The 12501-nt window shown below is 33.7% G+C and overlaps 1 protein-coding gene across 2 annotated transcripts; it reads left to right on the top strand.

The window, feature by feature from the left end:
• The first annotated feature begins 1922 nt into the window (after positions 1–1922).
• LOC111890793 (protein N-terminal and lysine N-methyltransferase EFM7) lies at positions 1923–3895 on the top strand. 2 transcript variants are annotated; one of them, XM_023886878.3, is made up of 7 exons: positions 1923–2080; positions 2174–2235; positions 2557–2690; positions 2822–2967; positions 3075–3146; positions 3265–3360; positions 3597–3895. In XM_023886878.3, the coding sequence occupies exons 1-7, from the start codon at positions 2020–2022 to the stop codon at positions 3743–3745; spliced, it is 720 nt and encodes a 239-aa protein (XP_023742646.1). In that variant the 5' UTR covers positions 1923–2019; the 3' UTR covers positions 3746–3895. The 2 variants fall into 2 exon arrangements, with proteins under 2 accessions (XP_023742646.1, XP_023742647.1); XM_023886879.3 differs by having other exon boundaries at positions 1970–2085.
• The last annotated feature ends 8606 nt before the right edge of the window (positions 3896–12501 follow it).

The following is a 12501-nucleotide window of genomic DNA, read 5'->3' as shown; positions in this document are numbered from 1 at the left end:
AAACATTAGGGTTTAGAATTTAAATATTTCAAAATTAAACTTTTAATCAAAAAATTTTAATTCCAAAACTTGAGGGCAAGTTTTTGAAACTTTTCAAAACATTAGGGTTTAACTTATTTAAATTTCATAAACAAAACTTTTAAGTTCAAATTTAAACTATAAAACCTAAAGGGTGCAATTTGAAACTTTTCACAAGATAATTCAAATCTAAATTACAAATAATCAATATTTATCTAATAAAACAAAAGATTATCTAAATTTTGACAATTATCTTCTATTTTAGTAAGGATATTCACCCAAAATCAATAAAAATCGGATTTTATGAATAAAATTTTTTTATGGTAAGTATCCCAAGCCAAAACAGCAAGAAAATCGTGAAAACTGCCTGCCAGACCCGCTGACTCGTCGAGTCTGGACCTGGACTCGTCGAGTACAGACGACTCGGCGAGTCCACCAAGTGACTCGGCGAGTCAGGCATGCAGCCAAAAAATTTCGATTTTCAGTCAAATTTCGATCAATTAAGCATCAAATTCACTAGCAAACAAGCCTAAGCTCTGATACCACTGATGGGTTTTAAGCAAAACATTAATCCTATGGTGTACATGCAAACCCTAATAGCTTTTGGATCTAGTTTGTCTAATGAACATGCAATCGAATATCCAAAGCTATAAACCCTAGATCTATCAAATAAGAACTGAAATAAGGGTTTAGTAATTACCTTTGATTGTTATATAGCAATAACAATCAATTCCTTGCTTTGATTGGCTTCTGAAAGCTTAGTGCCTCAAGTGCTGCACCTCTAATAGAGTCACAAACACCACTAAGCAACTTGGATGAAGAGGAGAAGAAAGGAGGCTACCCAAAACGTCTAGAAACCCTAAAGGAACTCTTTTTCACGTTTTTGGGGGCATAGGGACCCTTTATATACATGTATGCTATTAGGGTTTTCAACTAGGAAACCCTAATCTAGCTGCTTAAGCCCTAAGCAGCCCATGGACTCCTTTAACATATCCCTTGGACGATTTCTAATGGGCTTCCCATAGAATTCGTCCAACCTGATCCATAGCCCAATAATAATTATTTTATAATTACAACTCCAGTCCCCTAAGTTTAATTAATCTTTTTTAGCTACAAAATTAATTCTTAATTAATTCTTGACTAATATTAATTAACCAATATGATTTCTCCTTTAATATATTATTTTCATAATATATTAATAAATCATAATTAAAATTTTCTCTCCTTAATTCATCCTACATATTGTTATGGCGAAGGCAACCCAAAAAGACCATACTCATAATGGGGTCAAGTACATACCAAAATAGTTATGGACTTAGACACTAATCTAACATAACTGACTCTCACTTTGTTATTGATCGACATCTTGGAAGTAGCTATCAATGTCGACAATAGATTTTGGTTGATGAACATATTTGGATCAATATTAGCTACATATCTGATTTTGAATTCGGGATCCAAAATCTATTCACACGGTCGATATTATTAGACGAATTCACGGATGAGATATAAACTCTGACTTCGTTATTAATCGACTACATCTAAATTTCTATTAATATTCTTGGGATTTTTGGGAGAGGGTAATACTATAACGATACAAGTTATTTAGTTTTTTAATAATTAAAAGTCAATTTAAGATAGTGTTTATAATGTTTAATTAGATTACATTTAATTATTATTAATTTAAGTATTTAGTTGTATACCTGAGTCTGTATGTTATATAAGAATATACATATAAAGTTTAAGTTTTACAAGAATATGGACGAAATATTTAATTTCTAAAATAATTAAATTTATTAATAATTTAAATATTTAATTTCTAAAATAATAAAGTTTATTAATAATTTAAAGAATTTACCAAGTCAAAGCAGTCTAAGACTCATGAGGAGTTGTTTTATGCTTGTGCGAAAGAGTGAAAAACCGTTGAAGTCTAACAAGTTCAGTATTAGGATTCTAGGGCATCTATACTTGTAAACGCTTTAACATACTTCTGCAATCATCATGGACATTGCTCTATTTTCTCCATCTTCACTCTTCCATGATGAGGATGCTACAACCTCCGGTGATGTATCTTTCTCTCTCTGTCAAATACACGTACACTGATACACAAATGTATTCGTTTATCTTAACGAACAACTCTTGGCGCTGCTTGCAGATGATGAATCAGCAGAGAACTGTCAGAACTATGTTGAGAGAAGTCACCAATTTCCTGGAATGGTGAGTTTCGCAACATGAACTTCTTAATTTGAAAAGTGTTCGCCGATGGGAAATAATGTCTTTCATTCTGCAGATTGATGATTTAGGGATTTCATACATATGCGTATATAGCCTTTATAATCAAATTCAGTAACTCGCTATATGAAGAGCATATCATATCTAGAATACCAGATCTAGGGCTGTAATCCTACCGTGTGTTCAAATATGATTCATGATTCCACTAATTCGAGGATTTAGGTTGTTTGTAAATGGAATCTATAAGGTGTAATGGTGTATATTTTAAAGTTCAAATCCTTTATTCATGTGTGATTGCATTTGCAGGAATTGGTGATTCGAGAATTTTCCTTTCACCAGATGAATGCAAATCTACTATGGCCAGGAACATTTGCATTTGCTGAATGGCTAATTCAAAACAAGTCAAGAATAGAATCAAAGCACATCATTGAGTTAGGCAGGCAAGTCCATTTCTTTAGTTTCATGTCACATCATCTTCTTGTTTATGAAAAAGTTGTTATAATAAATCGTTTTCTGGTAGATATTTGAGTTTGAATCAATCTTGATAATATTATCTTTTAAATGATGTCAGTGGAACAGGTGCATTGGCCATTTTTTTAAAAAAGTTGTGTCAGGTAGACATTACAACTTCTGACTATGATGATGAGGAGATTGAAGAGAATATAGCTCATAATTGCAGGATTAATGGAGTAATACCTGTGCTTCCTCATATCAAGCGTTAGTTCTATTTCTATAATCTCTATTCATGATCACTTTGGTTTTGATATCAGTATGAAATACAATAAAATATTATTTGATGTTTTATATTTTTATTTATCTACCAGATTCATGGGGTGATCCTTTCCCTAATCCTCATCCAGAGTGGGACCTCATTATTGCTAGTGATATCTTGTTGTGTAAGCACTTCATTCTTATCTCTGTTTATATGCATCATTTGCTTATGATTAATGAATTTATTATTTACAAAACAAAAAGTTAATAAAAAAAAACTTTTTCTTGTTTTTGGTGTTACAGATGTGAAACAATATGCAAACTTAATAAAGACTTTGTGCTTCCTCCTAAACTCTTACAAGCCACGAGAAACTGTTGCAGTGTCTCATGAGGCTCAAGGTAATGTCCAAGTACAGTTATAGCATCCTACTTTCCTTTTTTTTTTTTTTTTTTTTTAATTTATATTTTGTTTTTGTTTCTTTTTTATTATTAGGGCATTGTATTTTGAAATTCTGCCCATTATAATTATATCAATGGGTGGAATTTTCAAAATTAAGTGTCCTAAATAATAAAAAATAATTTGAAAGTACATTGCTATTTTTGGAAGGTGATAATGGTTGTGTTTGTATTTGTAGGAGTTCCACAACCAGCTTTCTTGATGAGTTGGAGAAGAAGAATTGGGAAAGAAGAGGAGTCGTTATTTTTCACGGGGTGTGAAAATGCTGGTCTTCAAGTACAACATTTGGGATCCCGGGTCTACTGTGTTACACCTACCAAACCCTAGTTTGTGGGGCATGTAAAATGACCATTTTGCCCTTCATTTTTGAAAAAAAAACATGCCTTTTTTGAATCGAACTCTGATGATTTCTTCTGATGTTGGCTGTAAGACTGGTTCGTGGGACTGTCTATTTGAATTATTTCATACAAACCCTAATCCATTTTGTTGTTTTTGAGCATTTTATATTTGATATTGATCAAGAATGTAGTTTTAATAGATAGAAGATGATAAACAAAAATATTCAATTTATTTTGTATAATTAATAAAATCTGATTAAGAGGGTCAAATGAAAATAATCTGAAGATGGAGGGATAATATTATGATATATAACACAATATAAGAATAAGGTCAAGAAAAAAAAACAAAAGAACGTTTAACACAAAAAGATAGAGATCGTTATCGTGGTAAAATAGGGAAACACTTGGGGAAGTTTCTCATATGCCCGTTGAATAGGTGGTTATACAAACAAGGAGAACGGATGTAAAGAAACAAATCAAGAACAAATGTCCATTTTTGCAAAGTGGACATGGACGTGAATACCCAAAAAGAAAGAGAGCATGACTAATTTGGTGGCGTTTGTTTTTTTGGAACAGTATTTTTTAAATATTTATTTATGTACGTAGGAAGATATTTATGCTCGTTTGTTTTTGCAGCCTGTTTGTTTTTAGAATACCGCAGACGTTAAAACGACTGTGAATCATCTTCTCTAAAAATATATGGACTAAAGTTTACGCACAAAAAGACATTTCTTGTAAATATCTTCTACCCGAAAAATAAAGAAAATGTATAACTTTGAAAGTTTTAGGTCATACTTTTCTTTCAAAGACCCCCAAACCTAGAATGAAGTTAAAATACGAAAGTTTAATACCATTTTTATGTATATGGATAATATAAGATCAAATTTGATTTTATATTAATTTTTTAATTATAAAAATAATATGGAGTACAAAAATATAATATTATATTAGAATAAAAATGGTTCAAAAATAAGATTTTATACTAGGATGGAAAATGCCGTATGTTGATCCAACAAATATTGTTAACTGTGTTCTTCAAATTTCACATAAAAATCATCAAAAGTAACTCTCAAAACCTATTTTTTTTAAATTAATAAAAAAATTAATCATTTTAGTGAGAAAGGGTTGGTCACTTTTGAAAAAAATATCATCAAAAAGTATTCTAAATTTAAAAAACATGTTAATAATTTATTATTAAAATATGTGTTTTATTGTTAACTTATGAAAATCAACTTATATATTTATAAATACATCTGTATCTTAATCACTAAAATATGGTGAAATACAAAACAACATCATCTATTAAGCACCATTTAAAAAAAAACTTTAGTTTTTGTTTTGGAAAATATGGAATGAAAAATTAAAAGAAAGTCGATATTGTGGTTGTAAGAATTATATTTTAGTATTATAAAACTAGAATTATTTAAATTTCAATGTTAAAAAACTCTTTTAATTTTAAATAATCATTATATTTATATTTTAATTTATTTTAACAGTAGTTATATTTTAAAAAAAAACCATCTTCTTCGTAAGTAGAACTTCAGTCAATCTGTTTCTTTTTTATTTTTTATTATTTTATTTTTTTGTAGACGTTGTCAACAAAATATGGACATTTCACATCTTAAAAAAAAACAATACTTTTGAATATAATAATTGTCAGAGTATTGAATATAATAACTGTCATACATTTGATCCTTAGGCAAGAGACACTTGATATGAGGATAAAAAAAAACAAGATGCGGATAGAATCACATAAATGGTCCTGGTGGTTTAACAAATATTACCAACTTAGTCTTTGTTAATTTTTTTGGACGAATATGGTCCTTGTAGTTTCCAAAACTTACGTGATCGACCCTTTTTTGTTGACGCCGGTACTGTTCATCCGTTAGTTTGATGGTATTTTACTTTTTAAGTAGCAGAGACTAAGTTTGTAACTATGGATAAACCATAAGTACTATTTAGTTAATTTTATTTATATTTTATGTTTATGGCTTTGTGACTTTTTTTTCTTCACATTTTTACTTTTTAAAATGTCATTTTGACCATTTATTTTTGAAATTTGTAAAATGTTACTTTCACCCCTCTAGTTTTCTAAATTTTCTTATTTATCCATTGTATTATATATAATTTGATTTTTCTTAATAACTTTTGTTCGTTAACCTAAAAAAATTAATTTTCTATTTGTTTATAATATATATATATATATATATATATATATATATATATATATATATATATATATATTTATATGTGTGTGTGTGTGTGTCGGTATAAATTTAAGGTGGTCAACATTTCGACGTGAATTTATAACTTTATTTCGTTAATTTGTTTTTTTAAATTACTTGTTTTTTATACATGTGTCGATAAATTCGAGTTTGTCTATGTTTTGACATAGTTTTTTTAATGTTTTCGTGTTTAATTTTATGTAAGTTTCTTACGTATGAGTCGTATCATATATAATAACTTTCGATCATTAATTAAAAAAATGTATTATATTCGGGTTTGTCTATGTATGAGTCGTGTCAGCACAAAGAAGGATCACGTCTACCCACCCCACCATGATATGTCGACATATGTAACAAACAAACAATCAAGTAAACACATAATCACATGCAATTATCTATCCTAGTCTACCTAACTAACAACTCACTATCGCATACCTGGCCTCATAGTGTACACTACACCACTGGTGGTAAATGTTTAAGGGATGCATAACTATATGTAACTAGAGGTGAGATAGACATCTGAACATGAGATCCCATTCTAGATACACAACCAAACAAGGAACAAACAAGAAAACCTAGATCAAGAGTTCTCATGCAATCTTATGTGACTACATACAATCCCTAGGGCGCTCCACTTAGACGGTCACCATTCTACTGGTACTTTATCCAGTACACCACTACCCCTATATCCTAACATACAAGGATATACACTACAATCCATAATATAGTGAGGAAACTCACCTGAATCGAAGACCCAAGAAACACAACCACATGCTCACTCCCTTCACTAATTGCTCTTGCGAACCGACTAGCACCAAACCATGGTATAACCTTAATCAATACCTCAAACTCCCTTCATTGATTGCTTTCGTGAACCGCCTAACACCAAACCAAGGTAGAACCTCAATCAATACCTCAATTCCTTCATGTTTGAACCAAAGTCAAATTTGTCAAAAAGCCAATGGTCAACAAGTCAACGACTCCCAATGACGTGACATGTTCTTGGTCACGTCATGGCCAGCTAAGGACAAAATAGACGATCATCAAAGTATTGTCACGACGCGGCAAGCACTTGTCCACGTCGTGAGATCTAGCAGAATGCTAATTTTCCATTAAGTGCTTAATCCTTTCAGTTCAAAGCCCAAAAATTCAAATATACTCTTTCATACTGACTTAATGGATAAATTTTCTACCTTTATCTATTAGAACTCCATACCAAGGCTAGATCTAAAATCCTAAGTCCATTAAGTCCTTAACGAGACTAAAACTTGAGCATGAACACAAGATACACCAAACATGGTCCTCTTTCTCATTCCATAGAAGCCTAATGTCCTAGAAAAGCCATCACAAGCTCTGGAGTTCTTCAAACTCTAAGAGCTTCCAAGGAAGGGACCAAAATCTTACAAAAAAGGACTCAAACTTGCACCAAGAAGAACATAATCCATGATGAGAGCTTTATATCTCTAATCACTTAGAAATCTAAAGTAGATGGTTGATCCAAACTAGTTACTTGCTCCCTTATACCAAGATGATCTCCCTCTTTCTTCAAGCTCCACCAAAGACTAAAAACTAAGCTTTAAACCAAAGGGACAAGCTCTCAAATATTCAAGGAGGCAATGGTGTAACGCCCGATGGTCCCAAGGTATTATTTATTTATCTAGTCATTTATTTAACTGTGTAAATCATGTAAGTCAGATTGGTCTTAGAGGATTGGGCCTCTATGTGTGGGCTAAGCCGTGACCATATGCTGGGTGTAAGCCTGGTGTACGCGAACGTAAAAAGGATCACAAGGAAAAGACGGAGCCATGCACGTACGCACAACGTACAAGGTTGTACATGTAATGTACGTGGTCAGACTCAAAACCATAATTTCTAGGGTTCAAGCCCTATATAATGTCTTTAAGTCCCAAGTATTAGCCTCCTTATCAGCCTCTATTGTCTAGAAACACTAAAATCGAACCCTTTATCACCTTGGTGTGTTCTTGTCCTTATGGAGTGCATTTTTAGTAGTTTGGTGCCTTGGAAGGAAGAATAAGAAGTTGGTGAAGGAGAGTTGTCGGAGTTTAGGCTTGAAGATCTGGATTATCTTCATCATTTGGCACTCATTTGAGGTATAATGCTCATAACTTGCTTTGTTAATGCTTAGACCTCCTTTGTTGAGTTTTTGGACCTTTTTGGTACCATAAATGAGATCTAGTGGGTTATTGTCATTTCTAGAGCTTAGAGTTTCTAGTCTTGGTGTTCTTTTGGTCGTAAAGTCATAAATTTGTCATCTTTGAAGCTTTGAACCATCCATGCATGAGTTTGGGTTCATTTTATGGAAGTAATGTTTGATATTTCGAGATTTGGTTCATTAGGAGCATGCAAAGCCACCAAGTTTACGACTTTAGGGTTTAGGACACTTCATATGACTCAAATCTGTGATTAGGACCCTTAGTCTTAAGGATTTAAGAGCTTATTGGAAATATGGCTTGATGAGGGAGTACGCTAGGCGTACAAGCTCGTACGTGCAACATACAAGCCATCTAGCCTGTACGCTTAGCGTATAGTTGAGTACGGCCCGCATACTCAATGGAATTGGGCTTTGCGTCTTTTGGGCCTCGATTGAACTACTTTCATGGACATTATTGTTTCGGGCCTTAGTGGGCCATCTAAAATCAAACCTTTTGGCTAGAGGATCATTATTGGGCCTTAAGCTAAGGCCCATGTGAAGGGATTGGGCCCAATTGGAAATTGGACAATATGTTGGGCCTTGATGGATTGTTTAACTTTTGGGCCCATTGGATTGTGATTAAGGGTTTCATTCTTGGACCAAGTTATGTTAAGGGTAAAATAGTCTTTTTACCCAAAGTAGGGATTTTTGGTTATGATGTAGCTCCCGAATGTTAATTAGTTGTTTTTAGCAATCGATAATTCGGGGAGTTGTAGGACCAGTAGTTAGGGATCATTCGTTTCATTCAAATTTTCGAGGTGAGTCTCCTCAATGGGTTTAGCGGGTCTAAGGCACCAAGGTCGACCCTTGATTGGTTATGTTGATGTACTTGTGGTATGTGTGATACTTGTATGTGCTTGTATATGTATGTTTATTGGGGGGCACGTATTGCGAGTGTGGGCGGGGCCCGTTATGCGAGTGTGGGCGGGACCCGTATCTCATTGGGCGGGGCCCGTTATGCAAGTGTGGGCGGGCCCCATATCTCATGGGGCGGGGACCGTTTTTGTTATGCGGTATCTTGGGGAACTCACTAAGCTTTGTGCTTATGGGTTTTAGTTTATGTTTCAGGTACTTCCGGTACTAAGAGGAAGAGCTCGGGTTGACTGCATCGCACACACCATATGGATTATGTTTATGGGACATACTCTGGTTTTCAAGATTTTGATATATTTATTTGTTTGGGATGTATGAACATCGTTTTGGAATGCGGCTTTTAATTAAATTAAAAATGAAATTTTTGGGTCATGATTTTTGGATGTTACACAGGGTTTCGTTTGGAAGGGATGGGGGATGAAGAGGATGCCCTAAACCTTAAATTTAGGGGCTTAAATATGGAGGAAACCCTAAAACATCATGGGCTTGGGCTGCAACTAGGGTCACGTCGTGACCTCCCCTTCGTCATGTCGTGGCAATCATCTGAATATGCGATCATCCCATTATCATGTCACGTCATGATGTTCCATTCATTACATCCGTGACACAAGGTTTTTCTCAAAAACCTTACCTCTGATACTTCTTAATCCTCGACGATCTATTATGGAAAACGGGTGTTACAATTCTCCCCCACTTAGATTATATTTCGTCCTCGAAATCTATTTTAACATTATACTCTTGCAATACCCTTCAAACCCTTTATGGGTTCTCCTAACCCGAATCCTTCAATACAAGTTAAGATCATTTGAATGACAACATATGTAATCATAGACGCAAAGGGTTCCAAAAAAAAAAACTAGGACCCTAAGCCAATTTGAGTAGAGACTCCAAAGACCTGGATCACCTCTAATGCAACATCTCTTAAGCAGTTGGCCACCTTTTGGCACTTATGCCAACACCATTTAAGCGAGAACTATGCGAACTGACTAAGAACAAACTCTAAAATCATCACTAACCCACAATGTGAAGAACTCTCTCACATGCCTACAACTGGTAGACCCCAATGTTACACCTATCATCCAGGTGGACAGATCCACCCCATATGCCTCCTATGTTGACCAAAAGATCACACACTTGATTCTACTAATACCTCCTAACAATGTGCCGCCTAACAATTATCTGAAGAAGGAACCTACAACTAACACCTTCGCTGGCAACCTCAAAAACCGATGAACCATAAAAAATATAAACAAACACCCAATAGACAAGGAACACAGTCACCTATGCATCCACCATGTCGAACGAAGTCTGCAGATTGATCGGTCTGAAATCTTCCCGGCCATACGCCATCCTACTAGTAAGTCGAATATGGAACCCATGGCCGACCGCCACCATCGATAAACTCGCATATAAAAATGCACTAATGAAATTAAATGAAAAACCAATCGGTCACATACTAAACTAAACCATATACTCACTTGGATCAATCAACCATGCTCTATTATTCACTGTTGTAACATCTACAAGGTAGGGCTAGATGATTAAAGAGTAATAGAATAATTGTTTGTCACAACGATAAATAGATATTATCAATGGAAGATTATTTAGGGAAAATAATCTAAACAAAATTCATAGTAGTCCTTAAAATTGAGAGCGTACATATATAGAACGTCCAAATCTAACTTCATATGAGGAATTTATGATTTTTCGAAGTTTCAGCACAACAGTGTGCAACACAGAAACCGAAATAGAAATCGGTTGATTGTTAGCTTAAACAAAGTAAACGAAAGTTGAAGATCTCGTCAATACATATCCATCGATATAAAGACAGTCAAGAACGGATGTCATATGCGAGAGTTATGATTTTTATATGGACTTTAATAGTCTAAGTTTGTTAAAAGTATAGCTTTAAAAATAAAGTGAGAATTAGCCAATGGAGTCTAAACAAAAGTTGTAGATCTCGTCGATAGTTACACGTGGATATAAAGAACGTAAAAAACATAGCTCATATGAGAAAGATACGATTTTATGAAGTTTTTTCGAGAAGTACCACATAGGAAGGTTCTGTGGCGCACACACCTTCTAGAAGGGCGACACAGACCACATATAGCTTGACACGTGGCATCATTTCGGAGAAGCATCGTCAACCAAAGTGCATGGTGCACACCTTGATAGGCGCGACGTGCATGTCAAATCCTCCTATATATAAGTTGCGAAGCAGCCTCATTTCTCATCCCATTCCATACATTTCTCTCTAAAACTCTCTCTAGTCCTTATGGTCCGACTTTTCTAGACTTCTGAGCATTTTAGCTAGGCTCTGAAGTAGCTAAGAGCTTGACTAGTAAAATTTATCAGATCGGAGTTCTGCTAATGCAATTTCTAATATTTCGCTAGAAAATCTTTGTAAGTTAAGCTGCATTTATCTTAATTCAAGTGTAAATTATATTTATATTCATATTATGAATCTATAAATAAGATTTATTAGTAATTCTATGTCATTATAGTGAGTGATCAACTTACGGGAGTGATGTCTAGGATGGATTTAGCGAGGTGTTTAAAATGAGATTTCCAAACAGTATACTATGTATAACTAAAAGACCCTACCTCTGACATGATCCTACCTGGTTATTCCTTACTTGATAGATTTTGATGTAGACATTGAGATTAGTGAGGAATCTAGACTATCATTAGTCACCAGCAACATTAGACTAAGACTCAATATTAAATATTAATCATACTTAGGTCATGTCCATTGGAAAACTAAGGTGTTAGGCGAAACTCTTCCCAAATCACCAGTCATCCACCTAAGTCAAGTGATTGCATAGTCTCTTTTATGATCATGATTTTATACAAGCAGTAATTAAAGTATTAAATATCTGTTAGAAAGTTTACATGTGAGTTATATGTTTATTGTCTGGTTTATATGTTAGAAATGTATTTGAGGATATACGATATGTGTAACAAATGCAGAAATTGTTACCGGTCGTTAACCGCTAAAAGTGACAAACGTCAAGTGTGATAGAGTTAATATGTAATATTTATCAATCTAGGATAAAAATATAAGATATCGTATTAAGATACAATAGAAAAATCAGCGTAAATGTACATAATCCGTAAAAAGAAGTGCGTAAAAAGTTATGTTATTTATAACATATTTTGAAAGCACACGTCTTCTCGATCCCGAAAATATAAACTTCATAAAAATCCGACTCCGTATGAATTAGATATAATATTTATAAAATATAAAAATCAACCGTGCACACAAAAGTTACGACGTCAAAAAAGTTACGAAGAAAATGGTTGAATTTTAGCTAAAGTCACCAAAAGAAGAATCCTAGTACTCCTTGAGATAAGGATTTAAAAAAAACGCCAAGATCGAAGTCCATACGAGAAAGATATGATTTTTACAAAACCATTAAATCGTATAAAAATAAG

Source organism: Lactuca sativa, chromosome 5 (genome assembly GCF_002870075.4).
Source record: "Lactuca sativa cultivar Salinas chromosome 5, Lsat_Salinas_v11, whole genome shotgun sequence".
Taxonomy (NCBI): domain Eukaryota; kingdom Viridiplantae; phylum Streptophyta; class Magnoliopsida; order Asterales; family Asteraceae; genus Lactuca; species Lactuca sativa.
The sequence above is the reverse complement of the archived record's forward strand: the minus strand, read 5'-3'. Positions and strand labels throughout refer to the sequence as shown.